This window comes from Colletotrichum jinshuiense, chromosome 9, assembly GCF_051148585.1.
Source record: "Colletotrichum jinshuiense chromosome 9, complete sequence".
NCBI lineage: Eukaryota > Fungi > Ascomycota > Sordariomycetes > Glomerellales > Glomerellaceae > Colletotrichum > Colletotrichum jinshuiense.
The window spans coordinates 1,346,921-1,366,914 of NC_139316.1; the positions used below are offsets into that span (position 1 = coordinate 1,346,921).

The following is a 19,994-nucleotide window of genomic DNA, read 5'->3' on the forward strand; positions in this document are numbered from 1 at the left end:
ATCAAGTGGATCTTTTTGACCGCGCTTCTCATTTTCGAGCTTGGATCAATCATTTGCGCTGTAGCCCCGAGTTCCGCCGTCCTCATTGTAGGCCGAGCAATCTCGGGAGTGGGTGCGGCGGGGCTGATGTCCGGAGCTCTGATTGTAAGTTTCTCGGCAACGGCAACAGCATTGACCGATTCCTCTTGTTAACAAAGTTTTAGATCTTGGCCAATAGCGTGCCTCTGCATCGCCGCCCTCAGTTTACGGCTGCAGTCGGTGCAGCTGGTGGGATTGCTCAGTCCATCGCACCGACACTTGGCGGCGTCTTTGTCGACAAGGCAACTTGGAGTATGACACGCCGAATATCTACGCAGTGAAGTGTAATAGAAGACTGACAGCTATTAGGATGGTGTTTTTGGATCAATCTCCCCCTGGGGGGCATAACGTTCTTTGTCGTCCTCTTTCTCCTGAATCTACCTCAACATGCAAAGAAGGAAAGTCGGAGTTTGCGCACCTTTGTGCGAAATTTTGACTTGGTTGGAACGCTACTCCTTATTCCTTGGATTATTTGTCTCCTACTTGCACTTCAATGGGGTGGCACTAAATATTCTTGGAGCAACTGGCGCATTATACTGTGCTGGTGCATATTCGGCATCTGTTTTCTCCTGTGGGGGTACGTGCAGTTTCGAGAGGGCGACAACGCGACAGTTCCTTTCCGCATACTCTTCCAAAGGTCGATGGCTTGCGCTTGCTGGCTCATGCTTTTATTGTTTTCTCTGCTCTTCATTGAGCTTTACTACTTGCCCATTTGGTTGCAAGCTGTCAAGAACCACTCAGCATACAAAAGTGGCGTTGACTTGCTCGCGTCTTCGATATCGCTTTCGGTGGCGACAATATTTTCAGGCGTTCTGGTGAGTTGGTTACTAGATTGGATGGTGTGTTTTGATGCTCAACATTTATTAGACCAGTCGCATCGGTTACTACGTTCCGCAACTCATCGCGTCATCAGTCATTGCCTCTGTTGGGACAGGCTTGATCTACACCTTCAATGTAGACACCAGCAACAGCTTCTGGTAATTTCATACCTCTGGGGATTCTAAACGCTGTCTACAATGCTAATAAATAATTCAGGATTGGGTCACTAGTCCTTCTGGGTATTGGTGTAGGCCTGGGCGGACAGCAGACTCTTATAGCTGTTCAGACCGTCTTCAAGGGCCGGGACGTTGCCCTAGCTACTTCGCTTCTGATATTTCTTCAGAGTCTGGGGGGTACCGTCTTCCTCGCAATCGCTCAGAATATCTTCCAGTCGAGACTTGTATCCGAACTACACCGAAATGTCCCCACCGTCAATCCGGCGGTCGTCATCGACTCGGGGGCGTCCGGGCTGGTGGACACAATGCGCAAGGTTTATCCGGATTCGGTGGACGGCATCATCGGTGCCTACAACGAGGCCCTTCAGAGTGTGTTTCTAATTGCCACCGTCCTCGGATGTTTTACAGTATTCGGCTGTGTTTTCATCGAGTGGAAGAGCGTGAAGCAGAATAAGGACAAGAAGGATGAGCAGAGCCAACCGGACAACGGCGGAAGTGAGGAAAAATAAACCATCGGTCTTTGTAACAAATAAAGTCAAACAGCATTGTAAAGAAATTCTCCTAAACAGTAGGCGCCTTGGCTCCGTGTTGTCAGAGGGGTATTAGAATGATGACTGACACGATCACGACAAGTGCACGTCCCCGTTAACATTAATCACCCATTTTCAGCGCAAAATCTCCGCCGGCATGAAAGACTCAATCCGTCTTGCGCGCGGTAACGGCATCTCTCAACAGCCTCAAGTTCTCCAATCAAATGCGCTGTCTTTTGACCGCTGTGCCGATCTCCTGCCCTTCCGCAGCTCTCAACGCTCGGAGATCCCCCACTGTCATAATACGAGGGAGCCGGCCAGCGGCCCACGCCTCTTCGATGTTCGAAACGACTCCGCAACCGTTTCATCCGTACTCACTCTGGCTTGGTAATCATAAGCCAACTGAGCCGACTGGACAATGCGATTTCAGCGATTGTTTTCAGTAGCTTCACCACTTGCAGTTTGGTCGTCCTAACCTGGGACCTGACACGACGAGACAGCCTTTTGACTGCCCGGCCTCTCCCCTCCACTCCGAAGGAGTGAGGGTCACCACCCGCCCCGCCCCGCCTCGTGTTTGTTGTATGTCTGCCAGTTTATAATCACACTTCGGTATGCAGTGCGGCCGAAGAAACGAAACATGTCACGTTTGACGCACCCCACGACTCTCATTGGTCACTTTGGTCATCCCATCTTCCTGGGTGCCCAAGCTTCACTGCTACCCCTGTTTATCACGGTAACTTACCGAGTCCAAGTTCGTAATTTGAGTCTAGTCGGTCTCATGATCGGGAGAAGTTTGCCCAGTGCGGAAGGCTAAGTGAGAGGGAAAAAGCTTCGCTCAGTTAGCGGATGTTGGTGCGATGCTTGTCTCAAGTGCAGCACTGGTTTGAGGTTGTGCAGAGTGGTGAATTAACATATATATCACAGGATCCTCCTCAAATTTATTTGCATCTCTTTCCTGCTACAGTTATCATTGCATCATCCAAATCGGTTCCACTGTTTCTTTACCAGTACTTATACGCGACTACCAATATTCAGTAATCAAGATGAAGTTCAACACCATTGCCTTCTATTTGTCCGCTGTGATCGGAGCCTCTATGGCCGCTACCATTAATGGCAAGTTCTCTGTCTGCGAGACACCCTGCTATGACCTCTATCTCACTGTCGTTCAGAACGCCAAGCGGCTCCCGCACCACCAGGCCCAGCTCCCCCAACCCCCAAGGTCATTCCCGTCGTTGTTGGTAGCCCGACTCGCGAAAAGTCCTTGTTGTTCTACCCCGAGGTCGTAAGGGCCAACCCTGGCGACATTGTGCAGTTCCAGTTCTGGCCCAACAACCACACCGTCACCCAGGCGGTAAGCCCTCAGGCGCCATGCATGCCTTTGCAGGATCAAGTGCCTACGGCTGTTCACAGTGGCTTTATCCCCGGCGTCACAGACGGCTCTCCTGTTGGCACTTTCAACGTCCAGGTCGAGAACACTGAGCCGATGCTCATGTACTGTGCTCAGGGTATGCATTGCCAGTTGGGCATGGTCATGATTATCAACCCGTAAGACTTCCCTAGACAAACTTTGCACTTCTCTTGCTAATACCCCAGCAGTAAGGCGGATGCGGATGTGCAGACCTACAGGCAGGCCGCCGCACAGTCGCAAACAAACGTCCCTGCGAAGAACATCGCTGGTGGGGCCCAGGGCAGGATCCCCTCAAACATGGCTGTGCCGCCCGTGGTGTAAACGGGGTATAGTTTTCACGTGAAGAACGATGCATCATCCTGTCAGTATAAGTTGCATCTATTTATAGTAGCTTATGTAAATACGATCGCTTCAGAACTATTCTTTTCTGTATAATCGCCGGGCGTAAATGACCCAGGAGGTGGCACTGCCGATGCGGGTTATCGGCTGGAGCGTTTGGGTTTGCATGCGCGGGCGGAGTTTTGGTCAGTTAGATGTTCAAGGCACGAGCGTCAAGACATCGGATTTGCTCCAGCGTTTCACTTCTAGCGTTGCGATGACCAATTTAATTTTCGAAAGAAATTTTATCACGTTCATCCGACAAAATTCAGCCCTCCCGCCTTTGTGTGACATTCAACTGGGATGGGAACGGTGTTAGGCAACTAATTTGGCATCCCAGTGCAATACTGGCCTACCAAGATTCAAGCCATGATGTACTTTGAGTTGAATAGCAATGATTTGGCCAAACAATTTTTTGGACAAGACATTTAGAAAGCATATGCGCTGTGGTCTGGGAATACAAAACTCACCGTTGCATCAATATGGTGCAGCGCGTATCAACACAACTTCAATTGTAAAGTTAATTGAGACTCCATAAATCAACAAATACAATGTTGATAGTGATGAAGCATTCCGAGATTCTTTCCTTAAAAACTTACATCGCCATTCCCTACAAAAATGACTCAATGTGACATGAATTGGACCAGTACTGACTGCATGGCGTCCAAAGTTTCCTTGTGACTTACGGTTTGCTCCATTTATCATTAGGATTTGGGGGGGTCCTTCGTTCTTGAATATAGGCAAACTTCGGAAACTAGGTTGAAAGTCATTGTGGACAGCGTCCATACAAGTGCAAGAAAGTTTGCCTACCATCAGGAAGGCAGACTACTGTGGTTGGGACGGAAGGCGAGGGGTTCATTGCTGCAAGCAAGGTCGCGCAAGAAAGCTGGCTCGGTCCATGAGCAGAGTGGTTGGGGCATTGGGAACATCATAATGAATCAAAGGGCCGAAATATGGGTAATGCCGTACGCCAATTCGGCCACCGGCACAAAGGCGTTACCGATTGAACTCTCCGCTCCCGCTAGTTTCCACTGCAGCCGCCCGCCCGCCCCACGTCTCATTGCGGGGAGGAACTCGGTCTCGGAGTGTTAACACGACCGAGTGCCGTGATGCTAGCCGCCATCTAAAATATGCATGTCCTAGTACGTACATGGATTCTTTCTCTGGAGAATTGATGTCCGTGTCTTAGGTGTCACCCAATACTTCAATTTTTACAGTTAAATTTCACTTCAACTAATATTTGTAGGAGCGAACAGCCCACAATAATAGAAGTAGAAATGATAAAGGATCTCGTTTTGGCGATTCGACAATCACTCCTTGGAACTAATAGGCGACTATTCCATGTCGGAAAATATAATGACATGCGTTATGCATTGCGGGTAACATAGCGTCTAGTGTTTGACTTCTTGCTAATTATTTGTGTGTTTGGGTCGCAATCAACCTCTATCACCAGCATTCCTAGCCGCGCTATGACTCGTGCAGCTGACGAACCAATGATTGGCAAAAGCCATACGCCTTTACTAGATTCACAACCTTGCCGCTATACATGAGTGACGTCTTCGTGTCTCTTGGTGTTCAATGATGAACGGTCATACATTTACGAAGCATTTCAAGTATAAAGTGCTGTCATCCAGCAGACACCCGCATGTCCCAAAACATTTGTATCTCGCCACAGAAATCAACTGATCAGAGAGTGTCTACCAATTTTTATCATTTGCAATACCTTTCTCTTAAAAATGAATACACAACTCCTCTATGCCGTCGCGGCGTTTACTTTGTTTATCTACGTCACAATCTCGTTTGTGCAATGGCTTCGTTCTCCCCTAAGATCAGTACCTGGCCCCTCATTAGCTCGCTTCACAGACCTTTGGTATTTCCAACGTCTCAAGCAAGGAAACTTTGAGAAGACCAACTTGGCACTCCATGAACGATATGGTAAGATTAGCGATGGATGGCATGAGCAATGCTAATTTCTCCTGGCTATGATTAGGCTCCGTCGTCCGTTATGGTCCCAACCGTTACAGCATCAACGATCCAGAGGCTTCCAAGACCATCTACGGTCATGGAACGCAGTTTCCGAAGTCAAGTTGGTACACCGTCTGGCAGCCAAACGAGGACATGTGGAACACCTTTTCAGATCGTTCAATCAAGCGCCATGCTCATAATAGGCGATTTTACTCCAACGCCTACTCGATGACTTCACTCGTCCATTACGAGCCATATTTGGACGAGTGCGGCAATCTCTTCAGCCAAAGGCTTTCTGAATTCTCAAAAGTCGGAACACCAGTTGACTTCGGTCACTGGTTCCAGTGCTTTGCATTTGATGCCATCGCAATGATGACGTATGGGAAACGACTAGGGTTTCTGGACCGCGGCGAAGACATCAATAATGTCATTTCCAACCTCGACAAATCATTGATTCACTCAAGCTTGGCTGGAATTTTCCCCTCTCTAAGCGCATTTTTACCCTTTCTCACAAGCAAGCTAGCTGCGGTGTTTGGAAAAGCCCAGATCTCTTACGTCATGGAATTCACTGCTATCAGAATCGCGGAGGAACGTGCCTCGCCCAAACCGGTCATTGAGGCCAATGGCGAAGATGGTGCTGGCATCGGGGAAACTTTCTTGTCTAAGTTTTTGTCCAAGCACTACCAAGACCCCAAGGAGTTCACCAATTATCATATCCTTAACGGCTGTGCTAGCAACATGTTCGCTGGTTCGGATACAACTGGCATCAGTCTTTCGGCTATTCTTTACTTCTTACTCAAGACCCCAGACAGCATGGCGCAGCTGCGCGAGGAGATCACCGAATTTACAGGCCGCGGCGAACTCTCACAAAACCCAACATTCAAGGAAAGCCAGAGAATGCCCTACCTCCAAGCCGTCATCAAAGAGGCATTGCGCATCCATCCGGCTGTGGGATTGCCCCTCGAACGTGTTGTTCCGGAAGGCGGTGCTACCATTGGTGGACGGTTCTTCCCCGAGGGAGTAAGATATAAATCCCCAATGTTTGACTATGGCCTGTTGCTTGGTATCTGACTGTTTCACTCATAGTCTATTGTTGGAATCAACAGTTGGGTTCAGCACAGGAACAAGGCACTATTCGGAGAGGATGCCGATCATTTCCGTCCTGCGCGGTGGCTGATCAAGGACGAAGAGAGACTTTCCGTCATGAACAGAAATTGGATGCCCGTTAGTTCATTCCAGGTTTCCGTGATCTCTTTAATCTGGCCGGTTTCATCTAATTTAATGTTGCTACAGTTCGGCTTAGGGTCACGAACATGCTTGGGCAAGAATATTTCTATCCTGGAAATGTCCAAGCTCATACCCCGAATTGTTCGCGATTTCGACTTCAAGCTTGAAGGCAATGCCTCCACACCAGGAAATTCTTGGAAGACACACAACGCTTGGTTTGTAAAACCCAGAAATTTCTACGTCAAGATTGAGCCCAGGAAGGCAAATTATTAAACGGGCGCCCTTATACAAGTATGCTGGTACCAAAGACTTTGCCATTATTGTTCAATCAAATTGTGCCTTCCTAAGGTCGGTTGCATTGGTATTATTTTTGTGGTAAAAAACATAGTCTCGGGTGGAACTATTTCCACAAGCTGTGCTAATAATGTGATGTGTTGTGGCAGCCCCGGGTTTCTACAAGTATTTCGCCAGTTTAGCAGATACTTTAATGCATCTGCCGATGGCTTTCTTATTGACTCGGCCAAAATAAATATTTTTCTTGCAGCTTATAGTTGCCGATGCCCAGGATGTTGCCCCTCATAGCGTGATCGTCGGTAAAACTGTTGTTGCAGGGTGCGATGAAGTTAGACCATGCGTTTCCAATTACGGCTGTTGCCAGAGAGCGTCCCACCAACATCTCTACATTGAGCAACCATAACAGCGTACGTTCTTTGGCGCGGTCAATTTTACCAAGTACACAAGTGACGAGGCTCAGAACCAACCGAGAGCTCAACTGGCAGATGCAGTTGATATCGTAAGGATGATGGTTTTTAAAGAGACTCAAGATATTGTACTAATGCCTGGGCATACTATACTCTGGTGCACCATATAAGATTATTCGGATGCCCCAGGATAACCTTGTATTGGGGTGTTCATATCCATATTGTGTAAAAGCTTATTGACCGCAAGATCACATATGAGCCGGACGCGAAAATGATCTGCGATAGGGAGGAAGAAATTTGAATAAACAGTCAAAACCAGCCTGAATCATTCGGTACGGAGTGAATGTGAACTGAGTTGTGATCCGTGGCATTTGATGTCTTTCGATGTGTTTGCAGTATCTGTGGACTCTCCGCAGATCTGACCTCGACTAATATGTTCTTGGCTGAAAGTAATAAAAGAGTTCCACGGGAACCGGTAGTCAATCTTCCGCATGGTAGCTAGGTTGATTGCACTGTATCTATGCTCACTTGGCTGTTTCCAATACTTGTGGGGAAGGGCTATGCTAGGTTTGTTGCATGCGAACCAACGTAAAAAATCAATGATGAGATAGACACCGCAATATTACAAATGTCAGAAAAGACCAGGTTATGTCAGTCGAATCTCGCATGTGTGTCGCCACAACCTGTGAAGACATGAAATTACCCATTCCATAGGTATCTATGGGTACCCATCAAGATAGGTGATAGGCAATAGGTAGATATACATAGATACTAGTTTTACAGGTATACATAAATGAATGTGTAGAGGGGATTCTATTATATATATATATATATATATATATTGTAAGAAGCAGTAATAACAATATAGAGTTAATCAGAGCCCTCGCCTCGTCTACCCTTACTACCCATGGGTAAAATGAGCGACCGCCTCGTGTACGAATATTACCCAAGGGTAGAATTGGTCGACCCATAATACCCATGGTTCACAGTAATTTACTTACACATAACCATTTTACCCATGGGTAGCTTTGGGTAACCCAAATTTACCCGTGGGTTCTATGGGTCTCGACCCCATTTGGTTTTCCGATGGGGGTTTCCATCTCTAGCCCTGTGCTAGACTGGTTGAATATGCATGCCCACAAGCCACAGAGTCCCATCAGCTATTTTGCATGTGAGTATTGAGGATGCTGACACCTCTGAACTCGGCATTTCTGAGGGATCAGCTCTTTTTGGATGCAAACAGGAACATCTATCGTTGCGCCCTGACTAGGCTTAGGCCTCGGGCATGGTCCCACTTCCAGCCCTAAGCCGATAAAGGGTCTATTCGCGCAACCACACCAGAGCCAGGGGCGGCTGGAGCTGATGGTCGCCCATGAGAGTCTGGTGAGAACGGGCTGCTGTACTTGGGGCTGCCCGAAGTCTCGTATTTAGAGAGGTGTTTCTCATTATTCCTGTATGCATGTCACAAGGAGTTGCTATTCGCTGCATGTACTGGGTGGTGTGGTAGATTTCGAACCCCTCCCGGACTGGTAAATTTAGAAATTGTTTGATTGCCGGTGTTCATTGCCGAGTCCTCTGGTATTATCGATGCCTCTGACTTCAAGGATTCTGCCTGTCAGCAGGATGGTCATATTGAGGGGCTGGTCTGTTGACTCAAGCGCTAACTTTTTGCAGCTATTCCCACATCGTGTAGTGGCAGGGGTTCGGGTAAGTCGGGATAAAGGATTTTCTCCATTTGAAAGTGATGATGACATTTTGGAGTGAGACATTATGCATGTTCACTGTCGCGTGGCGAGGTGCGTTGATTCAACTGATCAGCATGCCAGACCACGAGGCAATGTAGCGCTAGCACCTCGATTCGTTTCTTCTTGTACAAGCCACCACACCAGATCGACACTATGTCTGTAGTACTTTGCGCACGATTGGCCGCCGCAACTTCGGAAAAGTTGCTTGCTTCTGAACGCGTGGCAATCGAACTGAGACACTTTCACAAAAGTCAGACAGTCTTGATAAAAATCAAAGACATTGGGGCCACTCAGAGGAGGAGAGACAACCCAGGGGTTTGTCAGATTTGTCGATCTGGCCGATTATTAACAGTCAGTTTAGCCAATAGAACCCTGGGATCGCAGCCTCCCTTTCTCCCTGCATTCCCCTCAACAAGTGCCAACATTTTCCCTTTCTCCCTCTTCTCCATACTTTCTTTTTCAAGATAGTTTCCATGATGTGAAATGCCGGTGAGGGCTATTCCGGCGCTCTATATAAACAATGACCTGCTGCCACGGCGACTGGATAATTTTGTCAAGGAAATTGATTTGCTCGTCAGTTTCAGCATCAAGTCTTCCCAAGCGACAAATACTTCTCTTGCAAAATACTCTAAACAAGTGGCTTGAATATTCTCCTAAGACGGTAACATGTATGTCCCCATTGCTCTCTGCCGCGAAATAGTGATATTTGAACAGTTCAATCTAATAATCAAAGACAGATGAGCCAGGGTTCGCTTGTCGGGACGCCAACCAGCAAATCAAACTGCAGAGTCTGACCGTGTTTGCTTCTTGTAGCCACCGCTGTGTAACATAGGCTTTATCGCTTTGGCACCTCAGCTGGTCCAGGCTGTTCTACAAGTACAGTCTTGGTGTGTTCCGGAGCTCGGACGTCGAATAGCCATCCCATCGGCGCGTGCAGACACCTCCCCACCATCCTGCCGCAAGAAACGTTACTTGGGTAATTCTGGGCGTACTTTCCCGCTGCATCTTTCGTTTCAGAGAGGGACGTGGATGAGCATCGCCACCTCTGAAAACCCTTTTGTATCCCCGTGTCTCTCCTCCTTCCACGAGCGTCCAAGACATCTCACTTCTTCGTGCAACAATTCCTCCATCGAAATTATTCGAGACTGGGTGTTATTAGAAGGACAAGCCTCATTTCCCCCTACATTTGGATTTTGGACATTGATCTCCATCTGCAATCATGGTTCTCGTAAACACTCAAGATCCTTCTCCCCAGGCAGCGGCATCGCCGCGTTCGGCATTGCCGGACTATGTCACTACACCAAACGCCGTTTTTGCCGATGAGGGCGTCCAATGGAGATATGGCAGGGCGCCGGACTACACAAAAACTCGCAAGGTTTGGAGAGAAGGTGAGACAATTCTAATGTTGAAGGCGCGGGTCTGCCTAGCTGAACGGCCCGTCCAGAGAAGACTAGCAATGAGTTAATAAGCTGACACTATGTTCCAGGAAGAAAGATGAACCATGCAGCTGGCAGTCTTGAAGAGATTGTGGAAAACTTGGTCAAGAATTGGGAAGTCGAGGCTTCATTCAAGACAAAGCTTGACGACTGGCGAACAGTCGATCATGCCAAGTACACCTTCTCTGTTAACGGAGGAACACCGCAGTCGGGAGAGCATATGCTCAAGGTCGGCACCTACAATGCTGTCATCACCCCCAACGAGTACTACAGCCCCGACTACTCAGACTTTGCGTCCAGTCATAAGACCTTCAAGAGGATGATGCCCAATTTTGCCTGGGAAGTCCTGGAGGTCTACAGCGGCCCGCCTTGCGTTGCTTTCAGGTGGCGACACTGGGGAGTCATGAAAAATGACTATGTTGGATTCAATGAGTGAGTGGTCCTCTTTTTTTTTTATAGACCGGTGTTTTCATTCTAGAAGTTGAGACTGATCGACAATGTCCAATTCACAGCAAGGGAGACAAAGTCACAGCCAAGGCTCATGGCGGGCCTATTGATATTGAAGGCGTGACCATTGCAAGAGTGGATGACAAACTTCGTCTGCAGGCCGTCGACACATGGTTTGACTCCCTACAGATGTTCCGGCAAATCGCTCCGGACGGTGTAGTCAAGAAAGAACCCAAAGTTGGCGACGCTGGCCCAGAGGCCAGGTTTGATGAAGCAGTTGCTCAAGATGTGAAGCTGTCGCCTGAGGAGATAAGCAAATTGCACAGCGACTCTGCGAATGGTAAAAGGGTCGGAGGCTGTCCTGTCATGATGAATAGAGAGTAGTGAGTCACTGCATGACTGGAATGGGGAGGTTTGAGTTATGGGGTTCCCTTCGTAGGTTCAAGTGAGGGAGGGTATCGGACCGATAAAAGCCAATCTGAAACATTTCATATTACAAAGAAGACAATAATTCATAGCATACGTCACTGAGATTTTATGAAAATTATTTTTGTCGTAATCCATGTGTCCAACATAATGACAAAGTTTCTGCATAAGCTTCCCTTATCAGAATTTTGGCGTGCAAGAAAATAGCATGATATATCTTTTCGTGCCTCAGCATTCGATGATCTAAAGCTAGCTTGGCAGAATCGTAATGCTCTAGCGCCTGATCTTGTTTCTAGTAATTCATGTAAATCCAACGCGCCTTCTGTCCGATTGCTAGTTGGTATTAATACTACCAAGAGGGACAGTTGGCCTGATTTCCTCAAGACAAGTCTTGGTGTCCCAACAATCACCCAAAGAAACTACAATCTGCCAAAAACTTACAAAAACTTACAAAACTACATTGCAAGAGAAAGTATGACAAACACTCCATTGATACCCCAATAGTGGTCTGGTCGCGGTTAACATACCGGCCTAGCAATACATCATTAAACAGTCCCGACCACTGCCCATGCACATTCTACAAGAATGATGAATGCGGCAGCATGGGCTAAATCACTTTCCCGATAGTATTTTCCACAAGTGTGCGTCCAAACTAGATGATTCTTTTTTCCTTGTCCGGCCTGCACGAAAGACATCAACGACGAACCGGTATCGACAAGCTCGGTCGTCGAAATGGAGCAAGAAGCCGAACACGTTATTGTTGCAGAATCTACCGATGGCCATACATTGCATCGTATTGAAATGACTAAGATGTCATGTGTGCGGAGGCATCTCTTGGGATTGCATTGACTGGCTGTCGAAAGGTTAGAAATCATCGACATTTGTGTCTCAGAAGTACTCACTTTCATCCAGACATTGCGCCTGCCTTGATTCCGGCAATTCACATGGCTGGTGTCTGATCTCGGTGTCCCGACCCGAGCCATTGCCTCTTTACTGTAGGTAACTTGAGTGTCCGGTGCCGGCCAAATCTCGGGTTGGGTGCGGTTCTATTCATTTCTGGTTCCCCACCTTAGATACCTCAATGCAACTTGAGATCGGGGAAGAACACTACTCGTTCCGATTTCGCCTGAGCATGCGATAACGGTTCCATATCTTTTTTTGATATGGTAGCTTGCCGCAATTGGTTATGGCCAATTGTGCCAAAGAAGGATTTCCCTATCTAACAAGATTGCCTTGTTTTAGAGCTATCAGAGCATGCATGATAGCAACGACACGAAGCCTAATCTTTTTGGCCCCTAGAACAGACGGCTCTTTTGACTTCAATTACGAAGCGTCAGCAATATTATTGTTTCCGACCGTTTACGGCATTGGCCTACGACAATTTTATTATTACTTCTCAAAGCCATCTTCAAGCAAGCACTTTTGTCTACTGTTCCGTCATTCGGCCTACTCTTGCGCCATCAACTTGGAAGCGGGGATCTTGGCATTCGCAGTGGGACTTACAAGGGTGTAATAACAGGAGCGGTCAAACACCGGCACATGATCGGCTTTATCTCCTTCTGCATATCATATAAATGGTGCGCGGGTTGTGTTGAAAGGAGTCAAGGGTGTGTCTTGGCTTCACGGTTTAATGTTTGCAAGGAGCTTGACAGTTTTAGATCTCGCTTCCTTCAGTAGCCATGTCGTCGTTTTCAGCGTCCGGGGGCTCCTGGCTTAAGGCCGGCCTTCTTGGTACCTTCGTTTTGTCCTCGGCTGTCCAAGCAAGTCCCCTCGGCTCAAATAGCTCCCTTGTCGTTCATTTGCCATCATATGGCTCATTTGCTGGGACGACTCTCAACACAACGACCTCTGGATACACGTTACCTGCCCCCGTTGATGTTTGGTACAACATCGATTATGCAGAGCAACCGGTTGGAGACCTCCGTTTTGCACCAGTCGAATGGCCACCCTTGTTCAACGGAACGCGTGACGCCAAGTCTTACGGCAAAGTTTGCATCCAGGAGCCGGGGAATTCAAATTTGTTGACATATATCAAGACTGACTTGGTATATGGAGAGGATTGTCTGAACTTGAACGTCTATAGACCTTCTGGCGTGAGCCTCAGCAAGAAGCTTCCTGTTCTTATTTGGATTCATCCGGTAGGTTCACACCTGTCTAGCTAAAAGGTGTAATTTGTAACTGTTCCACTAACATGAACCGCAGGGACTCTTCCGCAACTCTGCTGGCATAACTTTTGACGGTGCTTCACTTGTAGCATCGTCGCCAGAGCCGCTCATTGTTGTAACCTTCAACTATAGGGTGCGTCGTATCTCCATATCATGCCGGCTTCCTCTGACTAAACCCTTGAATTTAGTTGGCTGCTCTAGGTTTCCTGGCATCGCCTCTTTTCTCTGAGCTCGACATTGTCAATCTGGGTCTCCAGGATCAACACCAACTCCTCCGCTTCGTGCACAGATACATCTCGTCTTTTGGCGGGGATCCGGAGCGCGTCACCCTAGGGGGAAAGTCTGCCGGTGCGCACTCGGTCGGCTTCCACTACCAGAATCCCTTCAGTTCTGGCGAACAGCTTTTCCAACAGGCCATCTTCCAGTCAGGTGGCCCGACCGGTCGTTCGTTCCCAAACGCATCTGATCCCCTCATCGTTAAGCAGTTTGAGCAATTCGTAGAGCGAGTTGGTTGCCAAAGTGACGAGTCTGCCGAAGTTTTGCTCGGTTGTCTGAGAGGGCTGGATGTGGAACTCATTGAAGAAGCATCTACTGCGCTGTTGGCCGAATACAGGTACAATGGTACACACCCATTTCAGCCTGTCTCAGGTAAGAATCAATCCGACATCTTGCAGCATGGAACCTTTTAGTGCCTAGGCTCATCTCCTTATACAGACGCCGTCATCATTCCCCGTCTTCCTTCCAAGACCTGGGAGTTGGGGCTTTGGAATCACGTCCCAGCCTTGACATCTTTCATCACCGATGAAGGCAGTCTGTATGCCCCAACCAACTTGACCACGGACGATCAGGCCTGGGAATGGCTGTCCAATCTGTACCCCGAACTTGATGCCGGCGACCGAGATGTCTTCTCCCGCCTATACCCTGATCCCCAGACCAACTCCGACTCGCCATTTTCAGACGCCCGGGGACAATCTGCTCAGTTCACACGTTTGACCGCAGTCTATGGCGACACCTCATACATCAGCGCCTCACAAGAGATTGCATACCGTCTCTCGTCGGAAGGCGTCCCAGTCTGGAAGATGCACTGGAACACCAACAACAGCGTGACCCCCTACCTCGGCATCTCGCACGGAGCTGACATTCCCTATGCGTGGGCTGAGCCGAACACACAGTACCCCGAAGCTGGCAAAGTGCTCTCTGACTACTACGCGAGTTTTGTGGTCAGCGGAGACCCGAACAAATACAAAGCAGGCAGCGCAGTCGAGTGGAGGAAGTACTCGGAACCTGGCTCTGAAGGTCTCGGGTGGCAAGTTAAAGTCAATCAAAACGGAACATTGATCGAGAAGGATGATGTTAGAAGGGAAGCGATTGAGTATTGGAGACAAAACGCAGAAAAGCTGGATCATTGAGCCTTTGATACTTTTGTGTCTTAGGTCGAATCAAGAACCAAAACTAGTCGGGCATTGCAATATTCATCATAGGCTATATTAACTCAGCATTGGACTGCCTGCAAGTTGTTTCCGGACCTAATACATGACTGCGGGTACTTCAGCTACAGATTAGTGTTTGAAGTTTGTAGCATTTAAAAACCATTAGTTTTTTTCAAGCAGGGCAAGAGCTCGACTTAAGATGCAGTAGAGTAGCTAAGAAGGCATATCAAGTAACATTAGTTCGTAGTCAATATTGACAATGGTTTGTTTCCCAAGCGGACTGGTTTTATTTCTCATAGCGAGCGTAACTCCTTGTTATGGTATTATAAAACAAGTAAAAGTCAGATATCTATCAATTTGGATGGTCGAAGCAATTACCCAACAAGTTAACATCGCAATGTGTTCCAGATCTGTCCATAATATCGTTACCGCATCAATGGCTCTCTGAGCCTCATTCGGAACTTTCAGAAGACAGCAAGGATTGTATACGAACCACCTTTTTAAATGAACCCCAATCTAAGTCTTTGGTAGACTTTATTTAGTCAGCCCGTTCCCTTGTCTGTTTACCATGATGTGTAGAGCCTCCAAACCAGAGTTCGAGATCCAGTCTCCCAGAAGTATTACCGAAATCTTCTTTAATTTCAACCAGTCACTTTAGATCAGCAATAAAAGAGTCATCAAACCCAAAACACGAGAAATCGTCCGAGAGGCTCCACCCGCCGAAGCCGGAGTTGTAGTTGTCGTCGTCGAGGGGTTGGTAATTGGAGAAGCATTCGTCTCCACGACCGCGGCTTCAATCTTGAGGTTGGTAGAGTTGAAGCAATTATCACCCGTCACACGCGGAATCTTAGACTCATCTTCCGTAAAGATGATGTCGACGCACTGTGTCTCGGTCAGTCACACGCCAGGGAGCGAAAGCATTGTTAGCGGAGTTAATGTGCTTGTACGTACGCTGAAAAGAGCTGCGCCATGTTGCGCGGCTTGTACAACCTGAATTGAGGCTAGGTCGCCGTCTCTCGGTGTCACACCCTTCGGGAGAGGAACGCTTGGCAGACAGAATGTGCCGTTGTACTCTTTATTCGACGGGCCCGATAAATGGAACATGGGCACCATCGGCAACGAATAGTTGGCGGGCTCCTCGCCCAGGCCGAGGTTGATGTATATCAAGGCTTTCTCGTGTCCCGAGTTCCAGCCAGGCTGAACGGCAACGGCACCGCCGTTGACGGGCCAGTATGTTCGGTTCTGCGTTACGCCAAGTCCGCCGCCTCAAAATACAGGTCAGCATTCTCAAACCTAGCTTGTACATGCTGCAAGTTGCTGTCCTTGGCACGTCATAAAGCTTATCGACAGGAAACTTACAAGGATAAGTCCATTGCATCCCGAAAGGAAATGTCTCATTCGTGATGAAGGTGTTGCCTCTCCAGCCCGGATAAGTGAGGACTAGGTGGCCCTGGGCCAAGGCAGCCCAAAGCCAGCAAAGGGCAATCGTCAAACCGAAACTGCTCTTCATGCTGTATGTGGTCTCTTGCGAATTATGAGATCTGGTTTCATCTTTACGAGTTGCCCTTGCTTGGGGCGCGGGCTGTTTTTAAAGGGTTACATATCGGAGACCGCGGATGCTCTGACGTCGGGGCAGCCCGCAGGTGTTGATGTCAGCGAAGCATGCTAAGCTGCAGTGTCGCCTATTTCACTCTCGTCCGATCAAGTTGGATTGGTAAAAAAAAATATTTTGATGCATGTCAGCCCTACAGAAGGCCGAGTATCGAATGGCTGAGCGGTTGGGGAGGCAGCTTACGCCGTGGTGGTCACTAGCTGACGGATCGGCTCTCGAAGTCTCAGATTGTGCAGCATGTGCATGTCGACGGCAATTCTAATCAAGACTGCGAGAGTTGGTTTATAATAGGAAAAGGCAAATGTCACACCGAGATCTAAACACTAGCATTGCGGCCATACGAGTTGCACTTTACGGTGGTGTACAAGTTGTTGCACGCGAGTTAGCCTGAACGGACGTTGGCCTCCGGCTCGGAACATGCTTGCTTGCTTGGTAAGAAAGTGGATTTTTTTATACTGCAATTGTGCACACTCAAGGGGTAAACATTAGCCTTTCAATCGTCTGGAGAAAGGTTGCGTCCCATAAAATGTTTATTGTCATCCAGACAGAGCCTTGGGGCGGGAGCGAGAAGCCCTCCCTGATCGACACGACGCGATGCCAACAACGTCAGCGCGCCACTCGACGAATCCTAGCGGAGCCAACTGTCTCAAATGACTAGCAAATCCTAAACTTTGAAGTCTTGGATGACGGGGGACCACGGCCAGCCAAGCATGCCGCCGGGCGGCACAGAAACCCAGACAACACCGTCAGCACTAGCGGGGAATGGATGCAACGCAACGAGGCATGAATCGAGGCGGTGCCGTATCCGTTCAGTATCGAGCACGAAGCGAAAATAAGATCTTGTGGCTAGCCCGATAAAACGCCCAAAATACAAACGGGCTGCAAGATGAAATTAGGTGCGGCACGGCGGCACGGCGCACCAAAATATTGGCTGTCCGCTTCGCCGTTCAAACGCAGATGGCGTGCAGATACCCGGCCAAAGGGGACTGAGACAACATCCCGGTTTCGGTAATTCGAATAGGTGGCAAGCATGCCATTCCTCCTTGCCCGCCCCCTCCCTGACCCTGACTCCCAAGTTCCTACAGCTTGGCCATGCCATCCTGGAATCCATTGAAGGAAGAGAGAAGAAAAGTTCGTCTTGTTCATCGGGCGAAAGTTCTCCTCCTTTTCTTATTTGACCCCCGTTGCCTGATTGAATCGTTTGATAAAAAAATAAACTGGGGTAGCTCCATCGACCCGAATCCATCAACAGCCCCGTTACTCATCACCCAGCAAATCAAGTCGCCCCTGGGCATTTGGGAGACTCCATCGCAGCCCGCGGGAGGTCCACGCAATTTTAGCCTTCGGAGGTTTCGATTGGTTGGAAGCCCACGCGACGAATCACTCTACTTGGAACCTCCGTGAGGTATCATCGGGCAGACAGGGGGCAGGAACTTTTGGCTAACCGTGTTCAGCCCCAAGAAACGAAGAACGGCCAACGACCAGCTCGTCCAACTGGAGCCTCCCACCCACGGGTAACCACAGGGGATGCCATCCGAAACCCATCAATCGGGTAAAGTCCACGTCCCGGTTTCTGCAGCATGAGTTGATTGAGCGAGATCCCCAGCTGCGTGGGCGTCGGTGGCCAATCCACGCCGTTGCCCAGCATCAGCTTTCTTGCGGACGAGCTGCTGCGCCTTTCGCGTGCCGCGTTGCCATTGAGCATTTCGGCAGAGTTGCCTACCCTAGACGGGCCTGACCTAAACCAGCCCCAGATCGAAATCCCTCAGCTCTCAGCACGGCAAAGATGGCCGATCATTGCATCACACCTCGTAGGCAGGCGCGCAGGCTGTGAGGCAGCAAACGTAAAAGAGCCAAGCATCTTGCGAATCAGGGGGAGGACATGTCCAAACGAGATTGGTACTGCAGCCACTATCGTCTCGGCGGCTTGGTCTGCTCCCAGGAGGGGGGTTTCGTCGCGCTGCTGCTGTGGTTTCTCTGGGGCGAACATGGGCGAGCTAGCGGGATAACATGGAACAAGGGGATAGGGGAGGGTCGAACAGATGATAATTAAAAAGGCAAGCTTCTCTCTCCGCCGCTATCGGGTTGTGGGCTTTGGTCTTTTGCTTCTTCAGTCCCAAAGCTGCCCATCTCGAACTCTTCTAGACTTTTGCTAGTCTCCAGCTCCACGCTCACGATCAACCTACCCGCGCGCCACCAAAGCCAAACCAACCCACCCCTCCCTCTCAGCCAAGATGCAGTCCAAGCTCTTCCTCGCCGCCGCCGCCGCCACCGGCGCCCTGGCCATCCAGGACCTCTCCGGCAACTTCCCCCAGAACCTCCGCCGCGCCGTCGAGATCGAGGCCCGCGACGAGACCGCCTGCCTCTCCGTCGTCGCCGCCCACGCCACCCTGACCGACGACTTCCCCACCCTGCCCACTGCGCTGGCCACCGAGACCAACATCGAGATCCCCCAGATCACCGACCCGTGCAGCTTCCCCTCCATCACGGGCAACGCCGGCCAGATCATCACCTCGTACTCCTCGGCCCTGCAGTCCTGGCAGGACGCCCACATCACCGACATCCGCTCCCTGTGGGCCGCCTGCAGCGACGTCCCCGCCATCTCGTCCGTCATCGCCGAGTACGGCTCCGCCATCTGCACCACCGCCCTGGCCGCCATCACCAGTGGCTTGGCCCCCAGCGGCTCCGCCAACGCTACCGGCACCGGTAGCGCCGCTGCCACCGCCACCGGCTCGGCGGCCTCCGGCGACGCCACCGGCGCCACTGCTTCCGGCACCGCTGCCTCGACGACCGCCGTCCCTGCTGCCGCCGCCCCCCGCGAGACCGGCCTGTTCGTCGCTGCTGCCGCTGCCGCCGCCGGCCTCGTCGGTGCTGTCATGCTGTAAGCGGGATATCTCGCGCGCAGCTAGACCCCCGTCACGCATTGAGTTCCATGGCGTCTCAATCTACTTTTGAAGCGGCTTCTGAAAATGTTTTGGGGATAACCAAGTGTTGGGAAACGTAGCATGGACATGATCGTTCCATGCAGCAGCCTCATAATGTCAATAAAGCGCAGCTAAAAACCACCTGCATCAATAATCATAGGAGCAGATACATATACCCATTCGATTTTACCTTGCCCTGTTCCATTGTAGATTTTTCCAAGCTCTAAAGAAAGCTTGCCAACAATTGATACACCCATCATGACCGAGCTTGGACCGTGGTTCGAATAGGACAATCCCTGAACAGAGCCATGAGCTTTTAGCATCAAGCATGGGATGATGGACACACGGCACCATAATCCTTGGCTACTGTGTAGATGCCCGTACTCAAACGATGTTGGCATAACCGGAGGAAACGAAACATGCTCTCGCAACCTTACCCTCATCTCCATCGCGTTGACTGATTCACGCTAATGAAGGAAGCTTCTATCATCGCAAGCTGCCATGGTCTATGTCCTGCGCCAGTACCT

The 19,994-nt window shown here is 49.6% G+C and overlaps 6 protein-coding genes across 6 annotated transcripts; 5 read left to right on the top strand and 1 right to left on the bottom strand.

Annotated features, from left to right (window-relative positions):
* Positions 1–740: 740 nt before the first annotated feature.
* Positions 741–3,332, top strand: EsH8_IX_000378 (uncharacterized protein; the record flags this gene model as incomplete). Its single annotated transcript, XM_083266714.1, has 5 exons — positions 741–893; positions 946–1,055; positions 1,114–1,568; positions 2,773–3,148; positions 3,200–3,332. 5 exons carry the CDS (start codon positions 741–743, stop codon positions 3,330–3,332), a joined length of 1,227 nt encoding a protein of 408 aa, XP_083130279.1.
* Positions 3,333–5,125: 1,793 nt separating this feature from the next.
* Positions 5,126–6,854, top strand: EsH8_IX_000379 (cytochrome P450; the record flags this gene model as incomplete). Its single annotated transcript, XM_083266715.1, has 4 exons — positions 5,126–5,324; positions 5,380–6,374; positions 6,441–6,578; positions 6,648–6,854. The coding sequence occupies 4 exons, from the start codon at positions 5,126–5,128 to the stop codon at positions 6,852–6,854; spliced, it is 1,539 nt and encodes a 512-aa protein (XP_083130280.1).
* Positions 6,855–10,246: 3,392 nt separating this feature from the next.
* EsH8_IX_000380 (uncharacterized protein) lies at positions 10,247–11,294 on the top strand (the record flags this gene model as incomplete). Its single annotated transcript, XM_083266716.1, has 3 exons — positions 10,247–10,415; positions 10,514–10,895; positions 10,976–11,294. The coding sequence occupies 3 exons, from the start codon at positions 10,247–10,249 to the stop codon at positions 11,292–11,294; spliced, it is 870 nt and encodes a 289-aa protein (XP_083130281.1).
* A 1,721-nt stretch (positions 11,295–13,015) lies between these two features.
* On the top strand, positions 13,016–14,910 carry EsH8_IX_000381 (uncharacterized protein; the record flags this gene model as incomplete). The annotated part of the gene is made up of 4 exons (XM_083266717.1): positions 13,016–13,474; positions 13,539–13,634; positions 13,690–14,149; positions 14,216–14,910. 4 exons carry the CDS (start codon positions 13,016–13,018, stop codon positions 14,908–14,910), a joined length of 1,710 nt encoding a protein of 569 aa, XP_083130282.1.
* Positions 14,911–15,585: 675 nt separating this feature from the next.
* EsH8_IX_000382 (copper acquisition factor BIM1-like domain-containing protein) lies at positions 15,586–16,441 on the bottom strand (the record flags this gene model as incomplete). Its single annotated transcript, XM_083266718.1, has 3 exons — positions 15,586–15,813; positions 15,883–16,196; positions 16,291–16,441. The coding sequence occupies 3 exons, from the start codon at positions 16,439–16,441 to the stop codon at positions 15,586–15,588; spliced, it is 693 nt and encodes a 230-aa protein (XP_083130283.1).
* Positions 16,442–18,777: 2,336 nt separating this feature from the next.
* EsH8_IX_000383 (uncharacterized protein) lies at positions 18,778–19,428 on the top strand (the record flags this gene model as incomplete). The annotated part of the gene is made up of 1 exon (XM_083266719.1): positions 18,778–19,428. One exon carries the CDS (start codon positions 18,778–18,780, stop codon positions 19,426–19,428), a length of 651 nt encoding a protein of 216 aa, XP_083130284.1.
* Positions 19,429–19,994: the final 566 nt, after the last annotated feature.